At 37.1% G+C, this 15,628-nt stretch overlaps 1 protein-coding gene across 18 annotated transcripts in view; it reads right to left on the bottom strand.

Moving 5' to 3' along the window:
* The window catches only part of COL25A1 (collagen type XXV alpha 1 chain), a 467,566-nt gene that overhangs the window by 114,509 nt on the left and 337,429 nt on the right, over nucleotides 1-15,628 (bottom strand). For 15 of the 18 annotated variants that reach the window (XM_019829105.3, XM_019829100.3, XM_019829102.3 and 12 more), the window contains 3 exons: nucleotides 8,419-8,490; nucleotides 7,577-7,684; nucleotides 5,195-5,230 (listed from right to left, as the gene is read on the bottom strand). In XM_019829105.3, coding sequence (XP_019684664.2) covers nucleotides 5,195-5,230; nucleotides 7,577-7,684; nucleotides 8,419-8,490 — 216 coding nt within the window. Of the gene's footprint in view, nucleotides 1-5,194; nucleotides 5,231-7,576; nucleotides 7,685-8,418; nucleotides 8,491-9,260; nucleotides 9,321-15,628 lie in introns of all 18 variants that reach the window. The other 3 variants (XM_019829115.3, XM_019829103.3, XM_019829107.3) reach the window with 1 other exon arrangement.

The following is a 15,628-nucleotide window of genomic DNA, read 5'->3' as shown; positions in this document are numbered from 1 at the left end:
TATTACCACACCAACGTGACTTTTTGACACTTCTGTAGAAGTCCAGGGCACAGGAATTCACAGTGAGTTCCTTGGAGTTGGGCAACTGCACAGGGCTGTGCAACAGCACTGGGAGGAGGAGGTATTACTTGTCTACTTTATCTTGGTCCATTTGGAAAACCAAACATTACAGGCTCTAGACAAAAACACCATGGAGATGGGAAGGACTCTGTTAGAGTGGCATTTACTTGTACTTCACGGACAATCAGATTAAGTGAGGATAATAAAGCATTAGAACGGTTGCTAAGGCATCCCAGCAGGGCAGTGTGCACAATGGAATTAAACGCAGTTTTACTGAACAAGATTCCATTGTTAAAATCTAGTCTAGTAGCTAACTATCCTAAGGATGGTTTTGGTCATTTTTGTTATTTGTGATTGGAAGGTCTGGGGTTTTGCTTTCTCTGCGAGATTATAATCACAAAGAGAAGTCTGCTGTTGTCTCTCATGTCTGCCATCCTGCTGATCAAGACAGCTGGCAGAGCAAAGTAAAATGAAGAGTTTTAGATGGGGGAGAGCAATGCATTACAACTAAATATATTTAAAGCAAATCTTCACATATTAGTTATTTCAATTTTATTTTAATTGAAGCAGAAGCAATTATTTATGTTTATGTAATTAGCTAACATAAAATGCATTATATTCACTTGAGCCAAATGAATTAAATGTGTTTTCAGGCAAAATTAAAATACGCTGAAAATATCGATAACCTCTTCAGAACGTAAGTCCAATTTTCACTTTAAGGAACAATAACCGCAAAATGTTTTCTGACTTTTGAACTCTCTGACACTACCAGGAACCAATGAGTGACATTTTAAGTACTCTCATAATTCAGAAAGAGACAAATGGATATGCTATGGAATTTGCATATATTTGGGAGGAGAGTGAGGGAGGAGGAAAGGGTTTCAGAGTAAGAAAAGTGGACACTTTGGGCCAAAAAATAATTTCCAGGAAATTGGGATGAGTTGGCATATCTATCTTTTATGCTTTTGAGAACTCCTACCACTATTTACCAAAGAAGGAAATAATAAGAATGTCAGAAGAAAAGATAATTTCAAAAATATGATTTTAACAGCTATTTAAACCTCTGAAAAACTTGAAAAATAAAGATCACTTGTGCTAGGGTTCACAACTTTGCAGCTTCCAACTGTGGTCAGTCCTCGCTTTGATTCTAGGGTCTAGTTTGATGACCTAGAGTGGTTTTCTTCTTATTTAAATGGAGTCCAATTTATTTTAACTCAAGAGTCTGTGTTTGAAAACCTCATCCTGAACTTCTCAGAAAACCCGAAGGTCATGTTTACAGAATAGATGCACAGCAGGATTAAATAAATGTGGAAGTGCTGCAGGCCCTTTTTATTCTATCAGAGATGCTGTTAATCTTCAGATGATTATTTTTGCCATATAAAATATATATCCTGGATTATGAAAACTAATTCCCCACCTGGCACACTCATAAACGGTTTTGTAAGAGCTAATTTTAGAACACTCCTAGTTTTTTTCATTTCATCATCAGAGACATTTTACATTTTGAGAAATTCTCCAGTGCCTCTCAAGACCCTCTCCTCCACTACGCACACCGATAAACGTAGTGAGTTTTGCATACTGTGGAAAAGACGAGAGCCATGCTGTTTGTTACCTTTCCTTGTTTTAACTTGTGGATGAGAAGGCGATTGTTATGAAAAATTGATAATGTAAGACCATAGGAGAAGGCCAAAAATAAAAACTGGTAACAGCAAATAGGACCCAAGGAATAAGTTGCACTATCGATCACAGTATCTAATACGCTGCAATGTAACTGATAGCTGTAATCACATGGTTCTTAGCCCTTATATTTCATAGAGTGGCCTTTCTGTATGCTAAGTTATGTCACCAGGGATTCATCTTAACAGTGATACTTCTTATTTATGGAACTCTTTGTAGTTCATAAAGCATTTCCATATTATTACTCTTTCATTTGCTTCTCACCAGAACCCAGTGAGATAGATGAATTAGAAATGACTGCCTACACGTTACAGATCAGTAAAAGAGATCACAGTCTATGGTCATTCACTCCCCTAAGCAGTTTTGAGTCCAGAACTACTCAGGCAATGTATTTTTCTCCCTACCAGACTTCTAGTCAACACACACACACACACACACACACACACACACACACACGTATGTGTGCACACGAACGTAATATTTAAAAGGAAAAACAAAGAAAATTTTCAGTGAAAATTTTCTCCCATGAAAACTATTATTTTTTCAGTATCATCTTCTTTCTTTGATACAGGTTAAAATATATAAGTGCTATTTAAGTTAACAAATATAACTGTTTTTTAAAAAACGATAGCTTTTTAAACCATAGAAATATTTCACTTTAAGAGGGGAAGAGGAATTAGAGGATTATATTGCTTCACAAAAAGAGTCTGAATAGGATTGCTTGAAATAGCAAAATTCCCCAGAACATTTAAGATATGTTGATTTATGAAAATCTGATTCATACAGAACTTTACAGGAATACATCTGTTATATAAATCCATGTTCACCTGTAATTTACTCTAGGGGGAACAACTGAGTGATAATAATAATAACACACTCATATAGTTCTTCGTTATGTATTTTAAAGTGCTTTCCCCTAATTTATTGCATTTGTCTTTGGCAACCTTATAAGGGAGGCAGAGAGGGTATTATTATCCTTTCTTTACGGATGAGAAATTAGAGGTTAAGTGACTTGCCCAAGGTCAGACAGACTATTCATTCATTTACTGCTATTTGAGTGATGTAGTTTTAACGGGGTAGGTCAAGGAAGTTAGGTTCTTCCTCCTAATTTTTTTTAAGCAGCTGTGAAGGCTATTAAAATAGAGGTGGATGATCTCACAAATGTAATGTTGAACGAAAGAAGCCAGACACAAAAGTGTGTATACTGTAAGATTCTATTAATATAAAATTCAAATGCAAGCAGAATTAATCTATGGTGGCAGAATCAGGATGGTGGTGACCTCTGGTAAGAGGCAGATGGTGACTAGAGGGTAAAGAGGGGTTTGCTAACATTGTACTTCTTGCTCTGGTTTGTGGTTGTATAGTTATGTTCACTGTGAAAATTCACTGAGATATATACTTGCGATTTGTTTATATGTATATATTTGATTTGTTTATATATATGTATATATATACACATTATATATATATACATATGTATCCCAATACATATATATACATTATGTATATAATGGAAGTTTTCTTTTAAAAAAGTTTTATATCTTTAAAAACAGTACAGCACTTTAGAAGATCATTACATTACACATATCCTTTGAACATTTGTGATTTCAATCAAGTTTCTTAGCTGCATTCTAAAAATGAGAATATGAACTAAATCTGAAGAGTTTAAAAGGAAGAAAAAATTTATTTAAAAAATGTCTGGGATCATCTTCGTCTGAAAAGTTGCTATATGAAATGGGAAATTGAAGCAAACTAAGATAATAACATAATTCATTTAGGGCCAGTGGAACATTTATATTTAATGACATTAAGCTAGGAACTGTAGGGAAATGACATTAAACTGTGATTCACATAGTATATTCTAGAATATATCTTAAGGAAGATAAGATTATAATTTTTAAAATATCCATTTTATTTTAGAATTTTGTGTATTAGGATGATGCACTGGGCATCAAGGTAGAAAGCCAGTGGCAATGATAAAAATCTGAGTAGAATGTGCAAACCTGGGGACAAACATGGGCTCCTGAGAATCCCAAGGAGCCTTCAATGTAACAATGTTTGGGAGGAATATGTTTTGAGCATCATCCAGGATAGAAATTACAGTTGCATTCAGTTGCTTAAAGCAGTTTCAAAATTTATATTATAGTTTTCTAAGAATCCTTCACTCCCATGACCCTGTAACCCTGAGAACCAATGCTGTACTTGTACTCAAAGTTGCCACTTATGACATATGTTTTGTTTAATTTTTACACATTATCTTTTTTGTTGTGTTTCTTTCATTTTATTTTTTTCAAGAAGCCATGATAGTTCGTCCACCTTCAAGTCATCTGTATCCATTCACTATCTTGATATTATATGTTGGGAACAAAGAATTTCCGGGGGCAGGGGGGTGGGGTGGATCAGACTCCATTCCAGGGTGCTTTCATCTCACCAGCGATGTTTCAAAGCCACCTCCACCACAGCTAGGACTACAGCTCGGTGACGTTTCTCCCCAGGAGGGCTGTTGAAGGCATCCTGTTCAGGGAGAAGTCTTGAACCTTTAACCCATTCGCACATTTGTTTTAATTCCTGACCGACTGCTGTATTCTTGTGTGTTAGTTGCATTAGGACCTAGCTAACTCATTTTGTAAAATAAACGTTACACCCTAAACACCTGCGTCTGTGTGCCACAAAGTGTGTAGAATACACACGATCAAGTCAATTGTGATCACTGCATCCAGGACGAATGTGAGACATAGCTGTCCTCTGGAATTTGGGTTATTAGAATGTCAACCTGTGTTCCCCAATGTTGCTCATGTCATAAAATAGGTCAGAAAGGTGGCTCCAGAGATAGCAGGGAAGAGACAGGGAGAGGTAGGTTGAAGGAATTCTACTCTTCAAGGCTCAGCAAGCTGCTCCAATTACTCTTTCCCTGGCAAAGGCTAAACAAATCATGAAGAACGGGACCTGCATGTCTCCGGGTAAGTCCATGTGGAATCATTTCATAATCTTTTTTAATGACAGGGATCAAGAAGGCACAACTGTTTCTCTCTCTGGGTGGAGCCCTTCAACAACAAAAACTCCTTGAATCCCTGTGGAAGTTTCACTATACTAATTCATGATTAGCAACACCTGAACCCTTTGAAAATTCATTCCTATTTAAGCTAATAGGCATATCCCTGAACTTAATCTTCCTTTATAGCAGCTGAACAAAGCATATTCTGTCCTTTGACCTTCCTTGCTGTCATTCCTCCCACCTGGAATCTCCTACTTTTTCCTCTCGGTCAGTTCTGCGGATGTGCTGCTTTGTGATCTTCATAAAAGACAGGCCACATTCTTTTTCCATTTTTACTAATTTTCACTCTTTTCCTTATAGGTCACATGATGATAACATTTGTTACATATAATCGTGACCACACTTTTGAATAATTTGGACTTCCATTATTTTTAGTATAGAAAAATAAATTAAGATACTTGCCATCAAGCCTTGTTCTCCTGGTTTCCCTGATTCACCCTTAAAAAAGAAGAGTGATAATATTTATTAATGCTATAAACATTAAAAAGCCATTTTAATCGTTTTTTTTTTCTTTTTCACAATACCCACAGGGACGCATGAATGTCAAATATACTCTGCAGGCTACATAGAGGAATGCAAACACAATGCAATGAAAAGGAAGCCAGTGTTCTTCCTTCAAATTCATTTTATAAACATTTTAGGATTTAATAAAGTGAGTCTAGATTACAGCAGAGATTTAAGAATTATGCCAAGAACGTATTCTAAATAAAACTAGTAGGAATGGTTATACTGTAAGTCAATAAAGGGTCCTAGAAAAATATTTAATTGTAATTCCAGTAACATTTATTATGTTCTGTTCATGATGACATAAAGATGATGATTTGGCCTCTTTATGAGAACTCAGAACTTCCATATATAGGATAGAGAGATAATTGCTCTTAGTACAGGCATTAAATAATAAAATGTGCAGAGATTGATTTTGAATTTGTTTTCCTGGATTAATGATGGCTGAAGTGATATATTTTATTAAAATTAATAGCATATGTTAAAATACATAGAATTTGTGCTATATCATACCACTATCATAGTTTTCTAATACTGAGATTCCTACCAAATTCCTTATTATGTTTTATTGTCATATTATTATATTGATAGTCATTGGCAACAGATATTTTTTGGAAAAACCAGTCTTGTCATATCCAATATATAAAAAAGTTGTTGGACTTTAAAAATGAGTACTTTCAGTTTGTTTTCGTAAAACCTTTTTCTAGTGGTTATCATCGTATATAAAAATTAACTCTGAGACTATACATCTAGTTCAATTTACCTTTGTGGAATTAAAAAACTTGCTCATACCTTTGTGTAAAAAGCTCTTATTTCTTACTCAGATGAATGAATTATGTTCATTTAAAGGATGACATAGTTTTTCAATTATTTACAGTTTGTCATACCTTACCTTTATCTTATTTCTTAAAAGTAATCTATACCTTGAGGAATACACAAGATCCAATGATCTAATTTTGTACCATCAAAATGATTTCAACTACTCTTCTTAGTGGAAGAAACACTCAAGGTATCTTTGTCAGCAACCAGCAATTCTTTGGGGAGCTTTAACTATCCCTAGAGGTGTGCTTTCTCTATCTTTTGGGATATCATTCCAAAAAAAGGTGAGAACTGTGAAGACAATTTCAGGATGGAATCACTACCTTTGATGGTTCAGTGAAAGCCGTCCTAAAGACCAGGAAATAATAGGTTGGGAGTCAATCCTACATTTCATATGACAAATTTACATCCATGTTCAGAAAGGGAAACAGGGCTTTCAAGAAAGCTGTCTCAGAAAAGTCATAAAGTACTCTATATTCTTACAAAGAGAACCACTTACTAAAAAAATACATAAACATATGAATATAAAAATGAAATACACCAAAACATTAATTGCCATGGCTGATTTTTTTTTCTTTTTGGTTGTCTTCAGTTTTAAAAACTTTCTACGTCGTGGATAAATGTTTTCATGATTTGTACTATGAAAACACTCAGGAAAATAATTTAAGTCAAAGCAATAGATAAATTAATTAGTTCAGCAATAAATTTGAAATTCAAGTCCTAAAGCCATAATATAAATGTAAAAATGTTTAACCTTGCCATATATTTCTTTAAACTATTTGGTTATCTCTACTGAATCAAACCATTTATGTAGTGTCCTATACTACTGTATTATTGACACTTAATCAATCTTAGTAACTAAGTACTTAGATCTAAGTATTGAGATTGTTTTTAAATCATTTCTATTAATAAGGACAAATGATATTCAAACCATGCCTATTGATGTTTTAACCATTAATATTACTGTTTTATTAACATTTTTTCTTTTCTTTCTTTCTTCCTTTTTTTTTTTTTTTTTTTTTTGGTCAATGATTTACAAGGCAGTAAACATTAAAAAGATTTACCTCCTTTGCCTTCCATAAATCATATGGGACTTTATTTTCTCTATCACTGATCCTTTGGAGAATTCCCGATCTCTCACCTGTATTTTCAAGCTATTCTCCCATGTAAGCCAAAGACATTCATGTGTTCTAAGGTAGTCAGGACACAAGTGAGATCAGGAATCATGGACTTGTTGAGGCTTACCTGAAAGCCAGTTTAGTTTCCATCTCCAGGTCTCTCTGTGGTTCATGTGGGTTCCCCGTGGATTGAGTGGTAAAGAATCCTGCTGGCAGCACCCTCTCTGCTTGGGGACTTTCCTATCACCCCACTTCCTGCAACCCCCCACTCCCATGGCCCCTCCTTTTCCCATTCCATCCCAGTGCTGACCCTTAAAACGAATGGATCCAAAATGCAACTCACAGGCACTCCTGGCATTCCACGAGGGCCATCTTTCCCTGTGTCCCCAGGAGGCCCTCTTGGGCCGGGAGGGCCTGGAGGTCCTGGAGGCCCAGCCTGCCCTTGGTCACCCTACAATGGAGAAGCGAACAGACCAACAGTGACCATAGAGGATAAAGATCCAGGTCTTCTTTTCAACACTTTAAATTTGTATTATCTAATCCACATTTACACTATGAAAAGAACCAGAACAATCAGAAACATGAAGCCTGTAGGCAATTTGCCTGCCAGCAGGGAGCAAATAAATATTCATGCTGGGTGAGCTGAGTAGATGCTATTAAAATCAAAGCAGCTCAGGAACCAGCACTCACAGCTCTTGGAAATAGTGTGTATGTTATCATGATATTCAGAGCTGTTAGAAAAGTTCTGCATAACTTAATTCGTGACAATGCTGCATCAGTTATATTCACCTTGTTTAATAAAATGACTGCATTTGTAGCTGGACAAATGTGTTTACTCTTTCATAACCTACAAAATTAAACATACAGGCTCTTGTCAAACTGTATAATAATTTATAAATTACCAAAGCCAGAGAGCTTGGAAACTGGATCTATTACTGGATAGAACTTAAGCTTTTTTTTTTTTTAATTAAGAAAAAATTAGGCATTCTCTACCTTTTTACTTTGGTACACTCATATACATTTCAAACAAATGCAGCTCACGAGACATAATTTTGTTCTAGGATATTTCCAAATAAATACCCCCACCCCACCCCCACCCATGAGAGATGAATGGTAAAGCAACAGTAAATGGAGTAATCACTGAATGTAAAGAAGAAATCAGACTTGAGCAAGAATAAGCACTACCTTAATGAGGCGGCGTTTAATGAGCTGCTGATCAGCAGAGAGAAACCCATGATTGATTTTAGGAAACACCATCTGATCAGTCAGGTGAGGTCAAAGGTTGAAGTTCAGAGGTGAGAGAGTTGGAGAATAGACATCAGAAGGCCCCAAGAAAGAAATAAAGATATTCACATTAGGCTTATAATGACCATTAAACAAAACGGAACTGGTGCTTGTGTCTGACATCAGACTATCTGGCTCTTCTTGAAGGAAATATAACCCTAAGATAGGATGGCAAGAACAGATTTTTAGTGAGGGAGGAATCTTTTGGATCCCATCATTCCACTGTGGCTGCTAGGCCTCTTTCATGTAGTATGTTAAAGAAGCAGGAAAGCTCCCATCACCCACATCCTGCTCTCTGAGCAGAGAGTCTAGAGACCAAGCACCAGTTCAAATTCCGTCAGACGTGTCAACCAGCATAACGTGGCAGGAACGCGACTGCCATTTTATAAATGCCCTAAGTCCATAATACTTAGGATCATTTAACTGATCATTTAACCGAAAAACATCACAGAGTGTTGGCATGCGTGCAAATTAAACCATCAAGGTGTGGCTCGGTCCTAGATAGTCACGTCTGCCTCTCTTCATTACCCTTGCTCAACTTCAATATCCTTCTCTCTTTTCTGTTCAAGATTCTGCTCAATAGATATTTGACCTCGCTGATGTAGGCGAGGTCCCAAGGATCCAATAACTCAATGCATATGGTGAAAAGAGCAAGTGGACTTGGCAAGCCGATTTAGCTGTTCTCGCTCACTCTTATGCTGATTGCGGGCTCTGACTGAGCAGCATGGGTGCCAACCACAAACCTTGACGGTGAGGATCTGATTACTGTGCAGAGCAGCAACTGTGGGGAAGCCTGGCAGACCCTATGGACGTGGGACAGCACCAAAACAACACGACACAAAACGTCACACAGACATTCTACTGATGGACAAACAAAACAAGCGTGTATCTAATGCCACCCTGTCCCAGCTCTAAGTCTTGTCTTGTTTGACACACTGTAAAGGAAATCAGACACACAAGGCCCCCAGGCAACACATTCCTTAAATGGAAAGGCCAGATTGAGAACTCATTGTAACTTCTCCTGTGGCAGTTACACTGGGATCCGTGTATATACTCTTAGCACTTCTAGAATCTTACGTACAAAATGTTAGCGCAATATAGAGATAACTGCAGACACTGTTATGAAAGCAACACCGTAATTTCCCTCCATGGATATTCTGTTTACAACTCATTCTGTTTACAACTCAGGACATACATGTAGTAATTCTATTAATTCTTTTTTTTTTTTTTTTGGACAATACTGAACAGAATTTTGCAGTCTGATCAGAAGTTTTTCTCAGAATAAATGCAGTTTGCCTCACAAAAGATAGTCTTACCACCCACATATCAAAATTTCTCTCTCCAATCATATGATGATTCTCAGATCTTTCCTGTTTCAGGAATTCCTGCAGAGATGGTGGGTAGAAATCTGTCTCCTGCAACATGTGTATTTCATGTCAGAGGGATTTATGGTCACACTCTGCAGTAATCACTTCTGTCATGTAACTTTTCCAAAAGAACTTGACAGTTCACACAACCCCTTGAAGCAGAAAAGTGGTTTTGAATTCCTTAACCAAGGAGAACAGGGGAGAGATATTTTAGAGACTTGTACTTCACTAACTTGTACTAACCTGTCTTCATAGGTGCTATCAATTGGGTAGGTCTGAGAGAGAACTTTGGCCTGTGCTCTGTATCTTTTCCGACATGAGATATTGCAGCCTTTTATTCCATTTTTTTCTCCACACAGAACATGTTTACCATGCAAATAAAATAAACAGCAACCACAGCTTACGTGGACTCAAGCGTCTGCAGGCTTCCCAGACGCTCCTTCTTGCTCACTGCCCTTCCCCTCTTCTGCCCAAATCTATTATGAGGATATCCTTAATAAAAGCTCATGCATTTCTAGTTTTTGAAATTTTGTGAGTCTTGGCATAGTCCTCTGCCTTATTTCCGCCTTATTTGGGATATACTTTTCTTTCTTTCTTTTTTTTTTTTTTTCAACGTTTATTTATTTTTGGGACAGAGAGAGACAGAGCATGAACGGGGGAGGGGCAGAGAGAGAGAGGGAGACACAGAATCGGAAACAGGCTCCAGGCTCTGAGCCATCAGCCCAGAGCCTGACGCGGGGCTCGAACCCACGGACCGCGAGATCGTGACCTGGCTGAAGTCGGACGCTCAACCGACTGCGCCACCCAGGCGCCCCTACTTTTCTTTTTTTAAAAGAACCAATAAAATTATGTTTGCAGCATGAAGACATCTCTTCAGCCCTAATGACTTTGACTTTCATTCTTTGGAGCTGGGACTTCTCAGGAAGCAAAAGCAGAGGACATCTTATCTGTTTTAGCAAATCCTTTCTGATAAGGCTATTAAGTGTCTGGGTAATTTTGAGGTGACCTGTATCCTCTTTTTTCTTCTCCCTAAGTAAAAGCCCTTGAAACATAGATGCTACCCAAATTCAGAAATGCTACAAGTTGGAAAACAGATGTGTACAATTTGCTTTTGTTTTACTATGGAATATGAGTTTAAAATGTTATTAGATGGTAATGTGCCAGCATCTTTCCATCTGTGACTCATTAGCCCTATATTACACAGTCAGAATTTTATATATAAACTTCGTCTTTATGTAACAAAGAACAAAAACAGATACAAACAAGAAGTGTATGAGGGATCAGAATCTTGACTAGTGGCGATAAATCATAATGTCACTTTGAACAGGATTATCTAACAAAAATAACTTAAAATTAAAAGCCTTTAACAGCACACATGGTAGGACTTACAAAAGTTTTGAAATCTGAATGTATAAATAAGTCACTTCTTGTACTCATATCTGAGCATGACCAGCTTGCTGTTTGATCATATTTTCTAAATGCTCACAAAAAGCATTAGCTTCATAACTTCTTAGTTTGGTTTCCAGTGTTAGCGAGATCTAAAGAGGGAAGTGGATAGGTAATTCTCATCTCAGATAGATCCTTTTCACTAAACAGAAAAACCTCTATTTGAGGGAGCTGATTTTATATTCCTCAATCATCTTAACTGTAGAAAATGCTACCGATCAGGTGCTTAGAGCTACACTGTAAAGATTTTATTAATGAGCTAGGCAACAGGATTTCAGAAGTTTATACGTAACAAAGTAGAAAGGGACATGTGGAAGAATTCTCTTAAATTCTAACAAAAATCCCATGGCCTAGGCTGCAATTTCCTGGGACCTGGTCCTCTTCAAAACTGTGGTAATGCTTCAAGGGTACATGCCAGTGTCGGGGGTGGGGTAGGGTGGAGGCAGTGGATAGGGGTTATGTAAAGGCAATAATAAATATGGCACATCTTCCTTAAGAGTCGAGTTTGACAAATGTTAAATAATTTTAAATATTTTTATGTGAAGCAATGTCATATTTTGAGGTAGAGTGCAAAATTTGCACAAATTTTTAAAACTTTTACCATTTGATCATGGTAGAGAACCTCATCTCACAGGGGATACCTCTACATTACAGGTAATACTGAACTAACCCTCTTCTTCCCACAGGAGGTCTTTGGTGGATAAATTTGGAAAGTACTCGTTGTGAATACTTATCTGTAAGTCATGGCTTTACGTGGCCATAAGAGTTAGTCCTCCCTGGCCATTCACACAGAGTGCACTTTTCCATTAACTACGCCATTTTTTTCCATGATATCATTAGTCATAGTCCTTTCTAAATAAATGGAATGGACATATTTCACTTGGTTTTACATCTTGGAAAACTTGCCTGGTACACAGATGGTTCAAGTGGGTGTGGGAAAAAACTGTCTCTCCAGAAAAACATGGAGAAAGAGTCCGGGAATAAGCTAAAATGTTAAAATAATGTGTACAATTTTCACTCCCAAATATTTTGAATTTTTAAGAAATTGGATGTATAAGAGTGTAAAATATTCAACCCATTTTCCTCTTGAGAGCACACTCAAGCAACTTCACAAATCCTGTGACATCCTGTGAAGTAGGTTACTATCTTGGACCAGTGTTTTGACACCATGTTAGGAGAAAGTCTATATCCCTTCATTACCTTCTAGAAGCAAAGAGGCAAGCCTACCCCAAAGAAATGTTGAACAAATACATATTACATAAGAGATGCTTCTAACTACTTACAGAGCCATAATTCAAGATGCTATTGTGTATTGTATACTCAGTAATGGTGTTATATGATCACATTATAGTGAGAAAACTTTGTGTTTGGTCAAAAGTATTCAATAAGGCAACTATAGAGCCAAGAATTTAATCCAGGACTTTTAATTCCAGACTTTCTCATTATGCAATTTATATGTCTTTAATTTCTTTCTACTTTTATAGTTGGAATATTAGAAGTTGACTAACACCACCAATATTTAAGAAGTATTTATTGACTGTCTTCCATGCAGCATTCACTGCCTAGGCATGGGAATCGAATGGTGAGCATGACCCCAGGCTTACAGGGGTCAACATCTAGTGGGGAAACAGGAAAAAATAAGCAAGCAGTAATCCTATGGAGGGATGACCATTTTGGTGGGGAAGGAGAGGGGCCACAGAGTAAATAAAACTGTGCCTGATGGTAGGTTTGAGGATCTCTGGGAAACTTCCCAAGCCACACGAATGAGGGGAAGAGGGTTGGTAGAGCAAGAGAACTAAAGACAGAGATATCATTTAGGAAAATGTGATAATAGTCTAGTTGAGAGACGATACCCTAGGACTAGAGAAGGGACAAATCCATAGTTTCAAGTGATATTAAGGAGGTGGAATATGCAGCACTTGCAGTTTGGCTGAGAACATAAGGGAGAAGGAGGAGCAGTGAGTGGTCCTACATGTCTAGCCTGAACGCTGGAGGATGATAGAGGAAACACTAGTAATGAATGGGTTTTCTGGGGCAGGTAGGTGTTCATGGATGGTGAATTCAGCTAGGGACTTGTTGAATATGAGGCATCTAAGAACAGCCAAGGCATGGCAACTAGATACGCATATAAAATCGTCAGGAGAGAAGTGAGAATGACAAGTCATAGGCTGCCTGAAGTCATGTAGAGAGGTTGGAGAGAGAACACACCTAGAAAACAGCTCTTGGAAAGACTTCAATTTTAGGGATGAGCAGAGGAAGAGGCAACCACAAAGAGAAATAATAAAATGTGGTTGTAAAAGTAGGAGAAACACTAACTCACCTCACAAATTTCTACACAGGCAAATGACTCACAATGACTCATTAATGAAAACTGCATCATTCGTTGTGTTGTATAAATGCACATGAACTGAATTCCTCCGCTCACTGTTGCACATAGAGGTAATCTAGAAACTAACAAACGATGGGCAATGCCACTGACAGTGGATGCTCACTGATAGGCACAAGGGAGTATAACTGAGATTGTAGAGGTACAGAGGAAAAATTAAACTATTATTTTAATTATAAAGGTGGACCCCCAATAGCAAATCACATTGGAAGAAAAAATATGTGTTATGCTAAGAAATGAAAATCCCTGAGTTTCTCCATAATGTAAATAGTATCATGATTCTGTTAGCCCCCAATATATCATGCATAACAACACAACCATTATAGTAGGTATGTGTGCAGCATAAATAAAGATGAATATTCTGAGACATTGATAAAATGATTTCTAGCTAAGAAAGACCAGATGGGAAAACACTGTATAGGATGCAGAAATATTTAGGTAAAAGAATAACTTGAGTTTAACAGCAGGAACTGTTAGAAAACAAAATAGGCAAAGAAAAGAAATTAAGAGAAAGGAATTTGCTGCTAAATCATTTCATTCTGCAGTAGATGGTAAAATCTGTCTTAATAGAAAAATTAACTACATGAAGCTAAATAGCAATGGAATCCTTTGAATAGTCAAATGCCATGAGCCTGAGAAAATCAGAATTTCTAACGGACTGAAAAGGATTGGCTTATAGAAATATTAATTATGGGGAAGAACTAGCTTTCTGGACTGAATATGATGTTGATTCAAAAAGTTAATTTTTCTTTTTTTATTTTTTTTTATTTTTTTTAATGTTTATTTATTTTTGAGACAGAGAGAGACAGAGCATGAACTGGGGAGGGTCAGAGAGAGGGAGACACAGAATCTGAAACAGGCTCCAGGCTCTGAGCGGTCAGCACAGAGCCCGACGCGGGGCTCGAACTCACAGACTGAGAGATCATGACCTGAGCCGAAGTCAGACGCTTAACCGACTGAGCCACCCAGGCGCCCCTAATTTTTCTTTTTAATAGATATTCTAAGTTCCATCCTATTGTGTTAACCCTAGTCACTCCAAAAATTATCTTTTTATATGTAAATGATACATGTGAATTTGAAAATTATTTAGAAGAGAAAGAGAACAATACAGTCCCTACATTGGCAAATGTCATTAAATACTACTGCCACTAAAATGCTAAGTAAACTGTACTGTAAAAGATCCATGAATAAGCAGAAAGATGGCAGATACCCTCCAACACTGGCAAGTGTAAAGTATATGAAAAACTTCCTATGCCACACGTACTGAAAAAGGCTCCATTTGTTATGTACAATCTAATAAGGATTCCAGGGGGTGTTGTAATGTTTCCTAAAGATATATGGCTAAGAAAGAGCCACAGAAGATGAGACCCCATGATTAAAGGTAAGATTCCTGAAGAAGCTTTGCCCTACCCTGAGGCAATCAGAGAAGCAGAGACACAGGATAGGGGTAGGGGGGTGGTAAACAGCTTCAGAGTCTGGGAGAAAACAAAGTAAAATTGTGTCAGTTTTATTTATATAAACTGTGCTATCATTGAATTGGAGCTATCCTCTTTAAGAGAACATCAAGAGAACAGTCCTGTTTTAGGGTTTCTTCATAATAAAGATAATAAATAATGATGACAATGGTAATGATGACAGTGGTCGCCATTCACATGATATGTACTATGTGCTAGGTATTATTGTAAGAGCTTTATAAATGTTAACTGTTTTAATTCCCATAACAACTATTTGACAGATGAGGAATTTGAGGCATGAAGAGGTTTTGCCCACTTTACTGTAAGTAGAAGAGCCAAGACTCACACCCTGGCCATCATCTATGCTCTTAGCCATTATACTTTCCATACATCCTTCATAGTCTCTGAATTTCATTCCCATTTATTCATTCATTTATCAAGGAGAATTTAATAAGATC

This window comes from Felis catus, chromosome B1, assembly GCF_018350175.1.
Source record: "Felis catus isolate Fca126 chromosome B1, F.catus_Fca126_mat1.0, whole genome shotgun sequence".
NCBI classification, from domain to species: Eukaryota; Metazoa; Chordata; class Mammalia; order Carnivora; family Felidae; genus Felis; species Felis catus.
Note: the sequence above shows the minus strand (reverse complement) of the source record. Positions and strands in the feature narration are given on the sequence as shown.